General features: G+C 35.6%; 1 protein-coding gene and 1 pseudogene across 2 annotated transcripts in view; both read right to left on the bottom strand.

Moving 5' to 3' along the window:
* The window catches only part of ATAD2 (ATPase family AAA domain containing 2), a 62726-nt gene that overhangs the window by 23224 nt on the left and 19719 nt on the right, over positions 1-19783 (bottom strand). For both annotated transcript variants that reach the window (XM_025993413.2, XM_072733978.1), the window contains 6 exons: positions 15330-15437; positions 13117-13225; positions 12536-12651; positions 8270-8444; positions 7319-7407; positions 590-749 (listed from right to left, as the gene is read on the bottom strand). In XM_025993413.2, the coding sequence (XP_025849198.1) occupies positions 590-749; positions 7319-7407; positions 8270-8444; positions 12536-12651; positions 13117-13225; positions 15330-15437 (757 nt within the window). The remainder of the gene's footprint in view (positions 1-589; positions 750-7318; positions 7408-8269; positions 8445-12535; positions 12652-13116; positions 13226-15329; positions 15438-19783) is intronic.
* On the bottom strand, positions 9494-10196 carry LOC112916001 (phosphatidylinositol N-acetylglucosaminyltransferase subunit P-like; annotated as a pseudogene).

Here is a 19783-nt window from a genome sequence, read left to right as displayed (position 1 = left end):
GTGCTCATCATATCATGTGCCCTCCTTAATGCTTGTCACCCACTCATCCCCCACTCACCTCCCCTTTAGCAACCCTCAGTTTGTGTCCCAGAGTTAAGAGTCTCTCATGGTTTTTTTTTTCATCTCTGATTTTCCTCATTCAGTTTCTCCTCCTCCTCTATGGCTCCCAAAACTTTCTTAAAATTTATTCATTCCAGAGCGAAAGCACGAGTGGGGAGAGGGCAGAGGGAGAGAAGTGGACTCCCTGCTGAACACAGAGTTCAATCTCATGACCCTGCGATCATGACCTGAGCTGAAATCAAGAGTTGGATGCTTAACTGACTGAGCTACCCAGGTACTCCTCAAATTGAGAAAATTTAAAGAGTATTTTTAGGGAAAGCATTATTTTACTTAAAAAGAAAAAAAAAAAATTCAACTTCTTTAAATAAAACAATGCCTCCCTAAAAATACATGCATACATGTTTTGATGTTAATCACATGACTTTTGCTTTAGAACATACAAAATTCAGTCTTTAAATTTTCACTGTGCCAAGATTTGTTCATGATATGGGCAACATATTCTGTCAAAATTTGAATGTTAAATTCCTACATCTTTGTCAGGTAGGCTGAAAAGGAATTCTCTGTCAAAGCGACCAGGTCTTCGTAAAGCAGGATCGATAGAATCCAGTCTGTTGGTAGCACCAATGACCACAATTTCTCCTCTGCTGTCCAGTCCATCCATAAGAGCTAGCAAGGTGGAGACAATGGAACTAAATGTAAAAATAAGAGAGATTAAACATATAATACTGAGTGTATTATTTCTACTTTTGCTAAGATTTAATAAATATGTGAACAAATTTTCTCAGAGCATGCCATTACTTCTAATAGATTTAAAAACTGTAAAATAACATACTAAGTGGCATAGAGGTTAAAATCAATAAAAAACATAAATGGTCTTTAGAATGCCACAAATGGATCCTAGAAGACATTTCATTAAGCATAACTTCACATAGGAACTTGAGAGTTTATCCCAAAAGGATAAAATATAAAAAAAAAACTAGGCAAACTATATCTAAAAAATGTTCCATTGTGTATACATTATCAAAGAACCCCCCAAATAGAATATACATAACGTATTAAAAAAAACAGAACTTTAATTACATTTTAATTATGGATAGAGAATAGTAAAACAACCTCCACATCTCTATCACCCCATTTTTTTTTATCTCTACACTCACTGTGGGGCTCAAACTCATGACCCCGAAAATCAAGTCATGTGCTCCTCTGAGCCAGTCAGGCACCCCTTCATCACCCACTTTCAACAATTATCAGTGTCCTTTTTTCTGACTTAACCCAATAGTTTTCTAAGAAAGAAAACCCAAGAAACTACACACAGATCATTTAATCCATACACATTTCATACTAACTACTTCATGTATTTATTTCTGAGATAAGGACTTTGCACAACTCCCACAGTACTAGGACACCAATGGAGATGACAGTAGTAATCCTTTAATATCACTTAATATTTAATTTTCCTGATTGTTTCAAAATATCTTATGTTTGATTTTTTAAAGCAAAGATCCACACACTGCACTTGGTCAAATGTCCCTCAAATCCTAAACATTTCCCATCGAACCTTCCTTTCTTTTTATTCCTTCATGTCATTTATTTGTTTTTGTTTTTTTAAAGATTTTAATTATTTACTCATGAGAGACCCAGAGAGGGAGAGGCAGAGACATAGGCAAAGGGAGAAGTAGGCTCCCTGCTAGGAGCCCGACGAGGGACCCAATCTCATGATACCCAGTCTGGTATCATGACCTGAGCCACAGGCAGACACTCAACTGCTGAGCCATCCAGGCGTCCCATGCCATTTATTTGTTAAAGAAACTGAGTCATTTGCCTTGTAAAATTTCCTCCCCAAATTCTGGATTGGGCTGCTCGCTTCCTCATAGGGTCATTTAACCTGTCCTCTATCTTTCATATTTCCTATGAACTGGCTGTTAGATCTAGAAGCTTAACAGATGCAAGCTGAACTACTTGTGATAGCTTCTATCAGAGGAGTAAACCATGTACTTGCTACTGTATACTCATGTTTAGGTGAGGTCTTATGAGCTTACTACATTTCTCATAAACTTCACTATCAACCTTTTTACCTCATTGTTTTTGCAGCTGCTGGTAATTAATCTTTAGATCAAGGTTTCTTAATCTTGGCACAATTAACATTTGGATGAGATAACTCATCCAAATGTTGTACAGAGCAGAGCTCTAGTGTACAGAGCAGAGCTGTCCTCTGTACTGCAGGATGTTTAATAGCAACTGTGGTCCTCATCCAGTAGATACCAATATTGTACCACCCACATCCTCCACTTTGTGACAATCAAAAATGTCTCTAGACATTTGTCCCATGGAGCAGCGGGGAAAATCCACTCCCAGTTGAAAACCACAGATCTAGATCCACTATTTCATCAGGGGTTGTGAAATGGTGATTTTCTATTTCAGTAATTTCCTTTCCATTTATAAAAACAATGACTTTCCTATGAAGAACAATGTTACTCCATCAATTATTACTCTGAATCATGACCTGAATCATAGTTACAGGACAGGAAAAAGAAATGCGTGATTCATTTTATCAATTTTCAGAGTAATGAGTGACTATTTTATTCAGCATCCTTTGGATGACCAATTAGGTTTTTATTTTTTAAAAAAGAGATTAAAGGGATCCCTGGGTGGCGCAGTGGTTTGGCGCCTGCCTTTGGCCCAGGGCGCGATCCTGGAGACCCAGGATCGAATCCCACGTCGGGCTCCCAGTGCATGGAGCCTGCTTCTCCCTCTGCCTGTGTCTCTGCCTCTCTCTCTCTCTCTGTGTGACTATCATAAATAAATAAAAATTAAAAAAAATATTAAAAAAAGAGATTAAAAACTAACAATCTTTATGTATTTAATGCATTTTACTCTTGTAGTATTTTGTACTTATCTTGTATTTTGTAAATATCTTATACTATTTTGTAGTATCTTGTAGCATTATTTTTGATGCTCAAAAATTATCCTGTCCTGGCAGTGGAAATACCTTCAAAATTGACTATTTCATTCTGATGTGACCCCAGTAGTTTTTGTTTCCTTGCTTCCAGGAATTCCATGATAGTCCAGGCCTGCTTGTCGTGCTTATTTCCAGACTCATTTCTATTATCCACCATCTCTCCTAAGTGTCCTAGTATGTAGAGACTACATTTAGGGTGCTAGGGGTACGAACTGCTATTGGACTGTAATAGCTTCTAGGCCTTTTTAAGTGTCTAGAGCTAGGAACCATTTTTTTCTTAAAAATATTCATTGTGAGTTCATACTAATATTTTCAATTCAAAGTAAAGGCTAAAAAAATCATAGGCTAAAAAATCATATTTTCTAAGGCAAACTTACTTCTTTGCATTACCTTATTACTAACAAAAAAGTCATGTAACTTTTAAAAATACTTTTTTCATTTTTATTTTTTTAAATTTTATTTATTTATTCATGAGAGACACAGATAAAGAGAGAGAGAGAGGCAGACACAGGCAGGGGTGGGAGAAGCAGGCTCTATGCAGGGAGCCTGACATGGGACCCGATCCCAGGTCTCCAGGATCACGCCCTGGGCTGAAGGCAGGGCTAAACCGCTGAGCCACCTGGGCTGCCCCCAAAATACTTTTTTTTTTTTAAAAAAAGATTTTTATTTATTCTATGAGAGACACAGAGAGAGGCAGAGACATAGGCAGAGGGAGATAAAAATATTTAACAAAAATGTTTATGCTCAGATTGTTTGAATCTTTGGTTAAACGTCCCCAACAAAACAAAACAAAACAAAACCTCAAAACAAAATTTGCACATTTTCTCATATATATATATATTTATTTTATATATATATATATATTTTATTTTATATATATATATTTTTATATATTTTATATATTTTATTTTTATATATTATATTTTATTTTATATATATATATATTTTATTATTTTATATATATATATATATATTTTATATATATATATATAAGAATGTAGCCACTTCTTTTTCCCAAAGCCATTTACTAAAAAGACTATCATTCTACTTCTTATACACCATGTCCCCATTGCATACTCTTGCCTCCTTTGTCACAGATTAATTGACTCTGTAAGTGTGGGTTTATTTCTGGTCTCTCTATCCTGTTATGATCATGTATTTTTGTGCCAGTGCCATACCATTCTGATCACCATAGCTTTGTAGCATGTCTTGAAATCTGGGACTGTGATACCTCCAACTTTCCTCTTTCTCGGACTGCTTTGGTAATCTTTGAAACTGGACCACTTTCTTACACCATTCACAAAATCCATTCAAAATGGATTAAAGACCTAAATATGAGACCAGAAACCATAAAACTCCTTAAAGAAAACATAGGGAGTAATCTCTTGGACATCAGCCTTGACAACATTTTTCTAGGTATATCTTCCTCAGCCAAAGGAAACCAAAGCAAAATTAAACTATTGGGACTACAGCAAAATAAAAAGGTTTTGCAAATCAAAGGAAACCATCAACAAAACAAAAAGGCAGCCTATTGAATAGGAGAAAATATTTACAAATGATATATCTGTAATGATAAGGCGTTAATATCTAAAAAATATAAAGAACTTCTATAACTCAACACCAACCCCCCAAAAAAATCTGATTTAAAAATGGGGCAGAGGGATCCCTGGGTGGCGCAGCGGTTTAGCGCCTGCCTTTGGCCCAGGGCGCGATCCTGGAGACCCGGGATCGAATCCCATGTCGGGCTCCCAGTGCATGGAGCCTGCTTCTCCCTCTGCCTATGTCTCTGCCTCTCTCTCTCTCTCTGTGACTATCATAAATAAAAGTTAACAAAAAAATTAAAAAAAAAAAAAAGACTTAAAAATGGGGCAGAGTACATTCTTTGAAGAATAGACGTTTTCCCAAAGACGTACAGACAGCCGACACATGAAAAGATGGTCAATATCACTAATCATCAGAGAAATGCAAATCAAAACCACAATCAGATACCATTTTATATGGACTTCCCATTCAATGGGGAGTCTGTTTCTCCCTTTCCCTCTGCCCCTCTCAAATAAATAAAATCTTAAAATAAAAAAAAAAATCATCTTATACCTGTCAGAATGGCTAATATCAAAAAGAAAAAATTAGCATTGGCAAGGATGTGGAGAAAAGAAAACCCTTGTACCTTGTTACTGCGAACGTAAACTGGTATAGCAACTATGGAAAACAGTATGGAGGTTCTTCAAAAAGTTAAAAATAAAAATATCAGTGCCCCCCAACAATCCCAAAATCCCAACCCATACTACAATCCAGTAATTCCACTAGTTATTTACTCCCCAAAAACAAAAACACTAATTCAAAAAAATATATATATATGTATATATAAATATCCCTCTATGTTTATTATAGCATTATTTACAATAGGCAAGATACAGAGGCAACCTAACTGCCATTGATTGATGATGGATGGGTAAAGAAGATGTGCTATACATGTATACGATGGAATATTACTCAGCCATTAAGAAGAATGGGATCTTGCCATTTGCAACAACACAGATTGACCTAGAAGATGTCATACTAAGTGAAATAAGTCAGAAAAAGAAAATACCATATGATTTCAGTTATATGTGGAATCTAAAAACAAAAACAAAAAACATAGAAACAGAACCATAAATATAGAACAAACTGGTTAATTGACAGAGGGAAGGTTTTTGGGGGGATGAGAAAATGGGCAAAGGGAATTAAGAGGTACAAACTTACAATTATAAAATAAATCATGTGGATGAAAAAGTACAGCTTAGGGAATGTAATCAATATTGTAATAATGTTGTATGGTGACAGATGGTAACTATACTTATCCTGGTATGAGAGCATAGCTTAGTGTATAGAACTGCTGAATCACTATGTTTTAACACCTTAAACTATTAACAGTGTATGTCACTTATCCTTTAATTAAAAAATACATGTATGTATTAGAGATGGCATGTACTCTCTAAACTGTGCTATAAATTTTGTTGCTAAAATTTCTCCAATCCCCCCCCCCTTTTAAAAAAAGATTTTATTTATTTATTCATGAAAGACACAGAGAGAGGCAGAGACATAGGCAGAGGAAGAAGCAGCTCCCTTTGGGGAGCCCAGTGTGGGACTTGATTCCAGGACTCTGGGATCATGATCTGAGCCAAAGGCAGACGCTCAACCACTGAGCCACCCAGGCATCTCTCTCCAATTCCTTTTAGAACTATTCCAAAACACAGTAAGCACTCAGTTAGTTTAACATAATGAATATAGTATGGCTGATGATGACATGTGTCGTGTATAAAAAGTCTATGTGATTACTGGTAGGATATTTTAGACACAGCTATTTTTACTACAGTATTTAACATTTTAATTTACTGAGGGCAACAAATGAAATTGTGTAGCATCAAGTCAAAGAGGGCCATCAGACTACAGTAAATATTGTTAGGTATTAGAAAAATAAAGACCTATCTATTACATTTTATGTCTTGTTCCCTTTTATATTATTTGGAATAAATAAAACAATACTGGCCTATATGAAGGCATACAAACATTTGCTTTAGGGTATTCCAAATTAATTAGCAATTATGGATAACACATGAGACCAGCTAAAAAGAAGTTGTGAAAATCTGAAGATGAACTAGGATTAAAAGTAATTTAGATTCAAGTTGAAGCAGGCTCCCCCCTCCCCTTGGGCAGTCAGCTGCTCACAGAGGAGGTATAGAGTTTTCCCATCCTAAAACTGAAAGAGTTAGGTTAATCTTTGAATCTCAAACTAGTAGTCATACACTAAGACATATTTTGTTTAGCCAAGGCAGTGTCTTAAAAATACCTGCATTAGTTGGCAGCATTTAAAAGATACCTAACACAAAAATTTGAATGTAACATTTAAGAAAGAGAGCAAGTTCATTTTTCAAGTCTGAGTCAGCTTCTGCACTTCAGTAATAGGCTGGGGCTAAAAACAACTGGCTGCACACAGGATTAGATGCTCAGCCCCATTCCCAACAGTAGCCCCATTCTTACTATTGGCCTGTCTCACTCATTTCATTTGCCTTACACCTCACTGGCCTGTGGACTTTTAAGTTTGTAATCATGAATTAAACCTGTAACCAAGAGTTTAATACTGTGCTTGTTAACATCTTGCCATGCAGAACAGGTCTATTTTTTTCTTTTCATACTATGTATTAGGATTCTACCCAAAAAAGGGAAACTGTTGGTTTGTAAAGTACCTTTCACTACTTAACATTCTATTCCTCATGCAGCATCAATACAGCTCAGAAAGTGCCATCAAGCAAGTTTTACCTGTGAATCTGATCTTGCCTGCTTGATCGTACTGGAGCCAGACCATCGATTTCATCAAAAAAAATAATGGATGGGCGCATCTGATAAGCCTAGAAAGCAGGTCCAGTGGTTGCATGTTATCATGAAAAACTTCAAATATATAGACTTATTATGAACCATTTTAATACATTTTCATTTCAACTTGATTATAAAAATTTTATTTATAATTTATAAATCTAAATGTAAATCCAAGAACTGTATTTTAAGGATCTAAACTATTATATACAATTTAATTTTATTTGCATTCTCAATTGGAAATATTCAAAATACATACTCCACTGATCACACACCTTAGGTTTCAGATACCTTAGCTTTCATATAGCTATAGTTACTGGGGCACAAAATTACCTATTCAAGACTAACTGTTGAAACAAGACAAAGACCAGAAGACAATGACATAGCCTTCCTCCAGGTAAGGATAGGAAAATGTTTAGCAAGATGCTATAGTTCGTTTTTGTTTTTTTAAAGTCTATTTCAGTAAACTCAAAGAAACTATAAAGAGATTTTTAAAGCATTTGCAGCAGTATGCCTTGGTATATCAGAATGCATTATCTCACGATGTGCTGTCAATACAATCTGAGATATGAAATTGAAAGCCACACTAGGGCAGAACTAATCTTCAACCACATACTGAGACATAACACACTGCTGCTAAGTATGAGACTACCAGTCATGCTCTAGATATGAGACCTAAGAACGTAGATCTAATGATTCCTTTGTCTTTTTCCTATAAAACTGTTCATCGAAGGTGAGTATTATCATGACATACAAAGGAAAATAATCCATAAGAAGTAGATATTTGGTCTAATTCTTCTGAATTCATTTCTATGAAATGTGATTAAATACAAGACTTATCTAATCCTTACATCTACATTGATTATAGATCTATGTAGGTAAATCTTAATATCATACCTGATCAAATAGTAATCGTAGCTGTCTTTCAGACTCTCCTACCCATTTACTTAGACAGTCAGCACCTTTCCTCATGAAGAATGCTACTCTCTTATCCCCTTGACTGCACTCATTAGCAAGTGCTCTAGCAACCAGAGTTTTTCCAGTTCCAGGTGGGCCATAAAACAAACAACCTCTATAAAAGAATAAGTATTATTATAGTACTACATTGAAAGTAGACTATTTAAAAATCAGAAATCAATTTCATGAAATGTAGTTAATTTAGGAATAAAAAAGTAAACAAGACAACTGTATTGTTTCAATCCACAAAGCACAACTTAAAACCTGAAAATATCAATACTACAAAATTAATATTGAAATAAAACCCTTTATTTGAAACATATTTGCTTTTATTCACTCATTATATTCATCATATTACTTGCCTAGAAGTCAGGCTTAAAGACTTGATAGTTTACTTTTGTAACATATCAGGGGAAAGAATGGCAGATTTCATCTACAACTCTGGTCTCAGGGCCAGGAATACAACACCAAAAGTTTTGCAAGAAAACATGCTGGGAATAAACAGAAAAGAAAGTAAGATAAAAGAAGAGATCTTAGAGAAATAAGTGGTGTTTGAACGGTAGGGACTAGGACAATGTAAATAATCTGAAATCAGTCTTGGTGACATCACTGTAATGGGGTAATCTATAGTTTTAAACATATTTCCAAAGTTATTCATTGCTCTTCAGATAGAATTCCAAAAAAAATAGGCTATACTCATAATTCTTATTAGAAATGTAAAAAGGGTATAGAAATAGAACATGTCAAAGATCAAGTGCTACTAAAGTAACATGAAATAATCAATTTCAGATCATACAGCTCCTCTTGAAAAGTAACATTAAAAAAAAAAAAAAGAAAAGTAACATTAAAGAAGATTTCAGAAAAACAAAAATGACAAAATGAGAATTGTGGGGAAAAATTCACATGTACTAGATGAACTCTATTCAAAGAAAATATAAAAAAAAATAAGAAATAGATATGATCAAATGCAGATAGAAAAAAAACAAAGCAACTGTTAAAAATGAATGGAATAGGGGGGCACCTGACGGGATGAGCACTGGGTGTTATGCTATATGTTGGCAAATCGAACTCCAATAAAAAAAAATACAAAAAAAAAAAAAAGGAATAATAAATGAAAAATTCAAAAGCTAAGGAAGGATCAGATTTTTAAAATGTATCTATTGAGCTAACAATGTCATCTGTGGGGCTGTATCTTAAAGATGGAATTAAGGATTCACACAGAGGAAGCAATGAGATATGTTCCATGCTCAATGTGGAGTCCGCTTAAGACTCATTCTCCTTCTGCCCCTCCCTCCTGCTCTTTCTCTCCCTCTCTTAAATAAATATTTAAAAACAAAAACAAATATGATCAAAACTATTACATCAAAAACATAATAAATCCAGGTGTTAGCTATATACTACCAATTTTTGGCATAAAGTTCTTCGGCTGCAAGGAAGAACATTTGATTTCCTTCACTAATAGGAATTTCATCTGTTTAATGCTGGGATGGCCTCTTCTTGGTATTTCTTCTGCTGTTGGTTTTTAGCTTATAACTAACTATCTGTGATTATATGAATGTTGTTGAGTGGACAGAGGTACTCATCATGTTTATTTCGAATAAGAGTTAATAATCACTACAGTAGTGGGAGGAGATAGGCAATGCAACTGCCCTATATTTCTGAAGCCAATAGGTTTAGCCTAAGCAGGTTAGCCAAGATTCAGGAATAAAAAACCCACAAAAAATGTAGTATATAAAGCCAAATTGGGAGCTTAAGAAAAAAACCATAAATCGCTCTTTGTGGCAATGGGGACGGTGAATTTTCCACCATTTTCCTGTTGCTTTAGACAATCTTGGGTCCTTGAAATGCCCATTCAGGCGCCTCTTGACAGCTCTGCGACCTCAGTGGCAAATCACAGTGGGGGCAGAGAGGGAAAATTGAGGGAAAGGCTGGGTCATGACAGGCCCCACCCACCTAGACTAATTTACTAAATTATCTTAACTAGGTACTTCCAATACTTACTTATAAGCAGTAATATATATTATAATATTATTTAATATAACTTCCTTGCAAAAAAACCTTTAACTTCACCAATATTTAACTGTGATTGACGTATGGTATACATAACTTTCATAATAAAAAAGGAAAAAGCTTAGTAATTTTATTTTTTTTTAAGATTTATTTATTCATGAGAGACAGAGAGAGAGAGAGGCAGAGACATAGGCAGAGGGAGAAGCCCGATGGGGGACTTGATCCAGGGACTCCGGGATCATGCCCAGAATCAAAGGCAAACACTCAACCACTGAGCCACCCAAGCGTCCCAAGCTTAGTAATTTAAAAAAGTTTACTTAAATCAATGTTTCTGCACAGGATGATTCAGGAAAAAAAGTTGCATAAGGACAAAGGAATAAAGTGATTAGGGTTTAAAAATGGGTTAATGAGTAAGGTATAAAAACTAGAAGAAAAAGGAAGAAGATAAAAAATGTGGTGATATGAAAGCTAAATAAAGCACCCAATAAGAAAGCTAATTTGTGGGACAAATTAGGTGGCTCAGTTGCTTCAGTGGTTGACTCCTGATTCTGACTCAGGTCATGATTTCAGGGTCACGAAATTAAGCCCCAGAGGGGCGGGGCACTCAGCGCAGAGTCTGCTGGAGATCCTCTCCCTCTGGCCCTGTGCACACCTGTGTGTGTGCTTTCTCAAATAAATAAATCTTAAGAAAAGCTTCACTCTTAAATATTAACAGAGAGCCAGGGATCATTAGACACTTAAGGAAATCCCCTAAAAGAGGTGAAAATAAGAAAAAAAAAAAAAAAAGATTAATCTAGAAAGTCCAACATTCAACTGACATGAACTGAGGGAAGAGAAAATATGGGAGTGGAAGTTACTGAAGAAGCAATAAAAAAAACTTGTCCAGAAATCAAGGACATGTAAACGCATAGTACAATGAAAAGTGGTAGGGGAAAAAAAGCCCCATCAATAGAGTGTGGTTACATGACCACTCTCAAAAAGAAAGTAAAAATAACCTCTTATGCACTCTTTTTCTTTCTCAGGATATTCCTTGAATGTAGTCCATCAAAACACAGCTGTAAAAAAAGGTCTTAGGAGCACCTGGCTGGCTCAGTTGGTGGAGTGAGTGGAAGACTCTTGATCTCAGGATGTGGGTTCAAGCCTCATGTTGGGTGTGGAGATTACTTAAAATTAAAAAAAAAAAAAAAATCTTAAAAAAAGGTCTTAGCTGATTCCAGGAAGCAGGTATCCAGCACTGAAAAATGAAGGAAATCCCATCGATTGTGATGAGAAGTCCCAAAGCTTAGTTGTGCTTCAAGAATAGAATAGTCTAGATGGGAGCAAGGAAACAAAGTTCTAAGATGAGTCTAGAAAAATAAGGAAGAATCAAGAAATTATTTTATATATTTAACTGTACTAAGGAGTTTTATCTCTACCAAAGACTCTGTGCATGAACTGAAAAGTACATATAAAACTAATTACAAAAAAACAACCAAAAAACCACACACACGGGCAAACAGTACTAAAGCTGAGGGGAAAGAGCAGGGTTGTAAAAGAGGGAAAATGTAGTCTTAACTGTAAGAAATATTTATATGATCATAAAGCACACACTAAAAATTGATTCAACATTATTCTATGTGTGTAAAGCAGCTGCCAGGAGCATATGAGCATGGGAAAAAAAATGTATATATTTGGAGGGTGAGGAAAGCAAAAGAGAATGTTCATGTTAGAAATCAATAGATTCTGTCTAAAACAGAAAGACCAAAGATTACAGTATAGAGTATTATTTAAATATGTATTTAAATAGGTAAACAGGAGTTGAAAGTAGTTGGTTCTGGAAAGCGGGAAGAGGAAGAGAAGGGACTACTACCATTTTTTCCTTTTTAAGACTAATAGTAGTACTATATGACTTTAAAAAATATTTACATATATTACTTTGGTATAAAATTGAAACTAGTTTTTAAAAGTGAAAGAAAAAAGTAAAGAATATGTACGGGGAAGAATTTCACTAAATGTATGAAAAGCTGTGGAAATTATTTTTCTTTTCATGTAGACTCAATTCTGAAACCATTTTTCAACTTAAATATTAAGAAATTAAAAATATTCAAAGTACCCAGGAAAGCATAACAAATTACTACAGACCTGAAAAATGTCAACGAAGAAGTGTTATCTTTCTGTACAATAGCACAGCCCAGATTTTGGCTAAAATTAAATTACCTTGGAGGTTGAATTTTAAATTTTTCAAAGACTTCTGGATAAAGTAATGGAAACACCACCATCTCTTTTAGAGCTGCTATATGATTAGACAGACCACCAACGCTATCAAATCGTACCTGATAATGGAAGGGAAACAGACATTCTCAGATTTGAAGTCAAAGTTAAAATGTCACTCACTCCCTAAACTATACTCAACCCATACACAGTCAACTGAGTAACAGCATTTTAGCTGTAGCCTGAAGATTTGAAAAGAAAACAAAAAGGTCTGTAAAGTTTCTGAATTAAAGGAAGTTGGTTATTTTAACTTTAAAACTAAACTACGGGATCCCTGGGTGGTGTAGCGATTTGGCGCCTGCCTTTGGCCCAGGGCGCGATCCTGGAGACCCGGGATCGAATCCCTCATCAGGCTCCCGGTGCATGGAGCCTGCTTCTCCCTCTGCCTATGTCTCTGCCTCTCTCTCTCTCTCTCTGTGTGTGTGACCATCATAAATAATAAATAAAAAAAAAAATTAAAAAAAAAATAAAACTAAACTAAAACAAACATATATATGTTCAAATACACATTTCAAGATAGTACTCACTGAAGAATCTAGTTGCATTGGATCGACATCTGCAAGACTTGCTCCAATCTTCATTCTATCTTTATAAATTCCTTTTAATTCATCTTTCCGAAAATTTAGTGGAAGGCACCTAATTAGAAAAGATTTTTAAAAACACCCATCAGTTCACCTTTCTCCCCCAAATTCTATGTTAGAATATGGAAATTTTTCTTAAAAATTAAAAAGTTAAATTTCAAACACAGCAATTGTGAAATTATGTATTTCAACTTCCTCATTTGCTTCTTTAGGTTGAGAACTTCAATGTTGGAAATATTTATCTCTGTTGTTTTATTATTAAAGATATACAGTCAAAAAAAAAAAAAAAAAAAGATATACAGTCAAATGAAAGACCAGTGTTCAAGATGCCACAGCACCGTAAAGTAATAATTCCCGTAATTCATGTTTGGGAATCCAGTATCAATATACTTTATAATGACTGCGTTTCACATATACAGAGTATTTACTATTGCCAGGCTGCTTTAGGTGGCTTGATATGTAATAGTTTGTTAAGTCTTCACAATAGTCTTAAGGAGTATTATTATTTCCCTTATTTTAAAAGAAAACTGAGGCGCAAGAAGGTTAAATAAAATGCCCAAAGTAGGGCAGCCCCAGTGGCACAGCGGTTAAGCGCCGCCTGCAGTCCAGGTGATCCTGGAGACCCTGGATCGAGTCCCACGTCAGGCTCTCTGCATGGTGCCTGCTTCTCCCCCTGAATGTGTCTCTGACTCTCTCTCCCTGTGTCTCTATGAATAAATAAAACCTTAAAAAAAAAATGCCCAAAGTACACAACTAGTAAGTGGCATATCTAGGACTCAAACCAAAGCAGTGTGTCTCCAGACCTGCAACAACTCTGCTACTATACCTCTCAGCAAAACATTCACAGTCCACTAAGCATTTGGATTCACATCAATCCTGTCAAGCAAGAATGAATCATTCCTTTTTTTTTTTTTTAAGCTACTTTCAAAAAACAGTTATGGTAAATTACACAGAATACACCTAGAAGAACCTGCTTGTTTTATAGATGGAGAATGCAAACGGCTCATGCTGGAGGCTGAGACACATCAGAGCACCTAAGCAAAGAAAGATGCTACAGCTGAACACGAGTAAAAGTACTCCAGAACCACTCGAGGGCCAGCTCCTGCTAGCCCCAGACTCTGTAAGAAATTTACACTGTGAAATCTGAGATGGACATTTTTTCAATTGGGCTTTTTAAAAGGCATTTCTTAAATAATTCTTAATAGAAATGTAACTGTATGCTATAAAGTCCATAGGATTAGATGCACATTTCTAGGAATGAAGGCAAAGAAAAATCCAAGTAGCCTAAATAATACAGGTTGTGGATGATCTAACAACTTATTGCTGCCAAAAGAAATGAAATGCAAGTCAAAATTTTGTATTAGACACACTAAACAAAATTTTAAAACTAATTTTAATAATATACTTTACTTATCTAAAACATTACTGTTTCAATACACAACATATATACAAAATTGAAATAATTTATATTCTTGTACTAAATCTTTGTAATCCAAGAGTATATTTTTGAAAAAAAGTGTAACATTTCTCAATTCAGATTAGCTACATTTCAAGTGCTTAGTAGCCATGTGTTAACAAGTGACTACCACATCAGGGAAGCTCTAATGTTATCAAAGAACAGAGCTTAGGATACAAAGAATGGTTGGGTTACATACCTCTTCAACTTTTATGTTCTAATTGTTTCATTGAACATTTTTTCTACTTTATAAAAATATTTTATTAGGATAGCGGCATTGCATTTTTCACTCACCCACTCATATCTGTAGAATGGGCATTATTATCCTTGCTATGAAATTATATATGAACTTACACTACAAAGAACTATGAAATGAGAAAACTCCTTAATTTTCCTAAGGAGTTTTACAATAAGAATGCACTATTAAATTATTATAAATAGAAAAAATATATTTGAAAAAAAGTTATTTCCTCAAATGAGCGTTAACCAAGCACCATTTTGAGCTATACAATGTTTGTGTAAGAAAATAATCTATTGCTAGTTTCAAATACAGGTATTTCAAACAAGATGGCATTCTGGTTTATATGTTAACCTCTTAGTAATTCTGAAATTTGGTCAAGTTGTATTTATTCCCAAATTATTCAGCCTTCTCATCACTTAAAAAAAAGTTTGTAGTTTTAAAAGGCATCACTATGACACTTACCTGTTGATGGCTCTATTACGGCTCCTTTTTCTTCGCCTCTCAAAGTGCTGTTCATCTTCAGAAGAGGAAGATGAAGTAGAGTCACTACTGTGGATCGCATGCCTTCGCCTAAAGCAAAGAGGAAAGCTGAAATCATGACGAAGGAGGGCAGGAAAAGCAGGGGCATAAGATGCAAACATCAGAAATACCTAAGGATCCAAAAAGGTTTATTATAACACTAATACATTGCTGAACCAATGAAGTAGGCTTTGTTGGTTGAATCTTTTGAAGATCTTTAAAAGATGTGGATAACTGAGAGAAGGGGGTGGGGGGGACAGGCAGGTGGCTGTGATAGAAGTGACAATCACATGTTCATTATGATAGGACACAGTCCAGGCAGAATGACTTCTTAGTCTTAATAGAAATCCATTATTCCCAAAGAGAAAGGTGAGGAAAAGAGGGTATTAGACTCTTTGGGACTGTAATTTCAGAAAGTATTTTCAGTATTATGCTATATATAATTTCACATTCAGAAGGGACTTGCCTTTTGAAATGTCAACCTTAAAAGGAGAACATGAAAATTTTTATGTAAACCAAAAAGGATCAAGAAGTTAAAAAATACTAGGAAACAGTGAGAAATAAGAAGGCCTTTTATCTATAGCACATCACCAAGTGTAAATTCATAACTGCCACTTAACAGCTGTGTAAATATGGATGTGTTACCGAAACCACAAAAGCCCTAATTTCCCCAAATTCTTAGGCTGGTTGGTAGTTATTAACTAAGATGCCAAGGGCTACAAATACTGAAAAAATTTTCTATTACTTCTACCTTTGTATTGTTGCAAAAGACCGACAGGAAAGACAAAGGATCTAAATTTTTTTTTTTTTTTAATTTATGATAGTCACAGAGAGAGAGAGAGAGAGAGAGAGAGAGAGAGAGAGAGAGGCAGAGACACAGGCAGAGGGAGAAGCAGGCTCCATGCAGGGAGCCCGACGTGGGATTCGATCCCGGGTCTCCAGGATCGCGCCCTGAGCCAAAGGCAGGCGCCAAACCGCTACGCCACCCAGGGATCCCAAGACAAAGGATCTAGATAGGAAAACCTTTAATCATTCTATTGGCTCAGGGTCTAGAGCTCTTCCTGAGTTAGAGTGCGATCACAGTTAAGTAGGTATTTCCAAAAATATAAAAGGTTCACATTATCTGTATAATGTAAGTCCAGAATCTTGTACTCTGCAAACAAGTTTTCCCACTATTCACATAGGAGGATCTGAAATATCTTAAAAGGCAATTCATAGCCTCTATTTGTTCCATTTATTATGATTATTCATATGTTCTACTATAAAACACACCTGACTAGGTGGTACTAGCCCAGATACCCTTAGAGATGTTAATATTGCACATTACCTTCGTGACTCCCCCATTCCCTTCAACCTGATTTCTGAAACACAAATAGCCCCAAGGACTTTGGATAGGGGTTCTAGAAACACAGATATAAATGAGAAGGGATCCTCTACTGCAATTTTAAAAGAGAGTCTGCAATTTTATATGAGAGAAATTTATTTAATATTCCCATTAATATTACAAAGACTCTAACTTGTAAGCACATAATTCACATAACTGCATGTGAATTCAGTATGTATTCACATAATTAAGAACAACTTCACAATAAAAAGGACTAATACTTATTAAGAACTTCTTGTTCCAGGTAGTAGACATATTACCTCATTTAATCTTAATTAAATTTTGGACAGGGATCCCTGGGTGGCGCAGCGGTTTGGCGCCTGCCTTTGGCCCAGGGCGCGATCCTGGAGACCCGGGATCGAATCCCACGTCAGGCTCCCGGTGCATGGAGCCTGCTTCTCCCTCTGCCTGTATCTCTGCCTCTCTATCTCTCTGCGACTATCATAAATAAATAAAAATAAAAAAAAAAAAATAAATAAATTTTGGACAAGTACATATTGGCATGCTCATTTAGAGTTGGGGCTAGTGTGGTTGACTCACAGTTCAAATTTGCTCAAAATTAGGCAATGATGGTGTCAGAATTCAAGCCTTTGTCTATTTCAAAAAAATCCACATTCTATATACAATGGTGATTTCCAGTTGTTTATTTCACAAACCAAAAAACAGTTATAGGCAAACAACAAAACCTGTGGACTGAATCAATTTTCCATTTGGTTTGCAAAGTAGGTAGGATTTTTAAGCACTGAAATAGTTATTATAACAAAAATAGCACTCAATATGAGCCAGATAGTATTCTAAATGCTTTACATGTATTAACTCATTTAATTCTCACAATAGTGTGAGATAGTATCATCTCCTCATTCTATGGGTCAAAAAACCGAAACAAGAGAGGTTAAATAGCTTGCTAAAGGTCACTAATAAATGGAAGAACTGGACTTGCAATCTCGGCAGTCCTGGTTATGGGTCCTGGTTCTTCATAACTCTATACTGTAAAAAAGCCATTATTTCAGTTTTAAAAAGATTCTAAACACACATACCCACACTCACTCATTTTTTTCCACTTTGTTTTTTAAAAACATTTGATTTTTTGGCATGGATAAGCACTGGATCAGCACTGTGAATCTAATCAGTGTCTAGAATTGGCAGTTCTAACACTTTGATAACAGGTGAAGGAATTGTACTTTTATGTTACCTTCATGTTCAAAGGGACTAGGCTTGTTCCAGAAACTGCAGACTGAAGCTAAAGAATAAACCTTAGATGAGTAGAGGTTAGCAATCATTAAGAAAGAAAATCCTGTTTAAAGGCAGCATTTCTGAAGCTCTGCTAAGTATACCAGAAGATCCTGTGCTGTGGGTGCAAGGTTTCTTGACCATTTGACATGGATACCAAGGAGCAATGTTCAAATGATTCTTTGGATGTGTGTTTTGTTTCCATGCCTATGTAGATGAAGTAGGATATAAAGTATACACATGCTGGTCTCTTCAAGAAAACGTAAAAAGACTGAGCAAAATTACCATTAAGGTTGTTAAAGGGGAAGAGATGTTTACACAGTCTTGGCAAGGGTGTTACCAAAAAATCCAAAGTTTAAAGGGCTATATTCAAAAGGTCAGATAAAGGGGAAAGGAGAGAAAATGAGTGAAAATATCAGTGAGAATGACAGAACATGAGAGACTCCTAACTCTCGGAAACGAACAAGGAGTGGTGGAAAGGGAGGTGGGCGGGGGATTGGGGTGACTGGGTATGCACACTGAGGGGGCACTTGATGGGATGAGCACTGGGTGATATGCTATATGTTGGCAAATTGAACTCTAATAAAAAAATAATAAAATCAGGAAAGGAACCTCAAAAAAAAAAAAAAACCCACAAAAGGTCAGATAATAAATGTTAATTAAGATGTGGAGAAACTGGAACTCTCATACATTACTTGTGGGGACATAAAATAAAGAAGCCATTCTGGAAAATAATCTGACAATTCCTTGAAATAGCAAATATAGTGAGCATTTGATCTAGCAATTCCACTTCTAGGTACATACTTAAGAAAAGTGAAAACATAAGTCCACACAAAAAGTAGTTTGCAAATGTTCATGGCAGCATTATACACTGTAGCCAAAAAGTAGTAACAACCCAAATGTCCATCAACTGATAAATGGGTAAGCAAAATATAGTATATTTATACAATGGAATTGTATTTGGTAATAAAAAAATGAAACACTGGTACATGCTAAATGTGGATGAACCTTGAAAATGTTGTACCAAGTGAAAGAAGCCACTCGCAAGAGAATGCACATAAATGAAATACCTCGAACTGGCAAATCTATGGAGACAGAAAATAGATTACTGGTTGCTTAAGGCTGGGGGTACAGGATGAGGGGGGATTAGAGAAAACTAAAGGGCATACTGTTTCTTTCTGAAGCAAGAAAAATGTTCTAAAATTGTTTATGGTGCTGTTTAGGCTGCACAACTGTAAAAATACTAAAAGCCCTTGAATTGTACACTTTATATGGGTAAACTATATGGTATGTGAATTATATCAATAAAACTATTATCAAAAAGCAAAAATCTTTACAAAGCTATCAAAACCAAAACCAAAATCATTAAGTCAAATAATGTGACTCAGGGTACAATTTGAATCTCTTAGTTCATACTTTAATTTAAAGGTATCAGAATGCATAAACAAAAAGGAGACTCAGACTTATAAATACAGAGAACTGATGATTGCCAGACCCAGCGGGGAGGGTGTGAGAGAGGGGGATGAGCAAAATGGGTGACCAGGAGTGGGAGATTCAGGCTTCCAATAATGGATGAATAAGTTACAGGAATTAAAGGTACGGTATGGTGGGACGCCTAGGTGGCTCAGTGGTTAAGTGCGTCTGCCTTTGGCTCAGGATCCTGGGGTTCTGGGATTGGGTCCCACATTGGGCTCCCTGCATGGAGCCTGCTTCTCCCTCTGCCTGTGTCTCTGCCTCCTTCCCCCAGTCTCTCATGAATAAATAAATAATTTTTTTTTTAAAA

This window comes from Vulpes vulpes, chromosome 13 (genome assembly GCF_048418805.1).
Source record: "Vulpes vulpes isolate BD-2025 chromosome 13, VulVul3, whole genome shotgun sequence".
Lineage (NCBI taxonomy): Eukaryota > Metazoa > Chordata > Mammalia > Carnivora > Canidae > Vulpes > Vulpes vulpes.
This window is presented reverse-complemented; position numbering and strand designations above follow the sequence as displayed.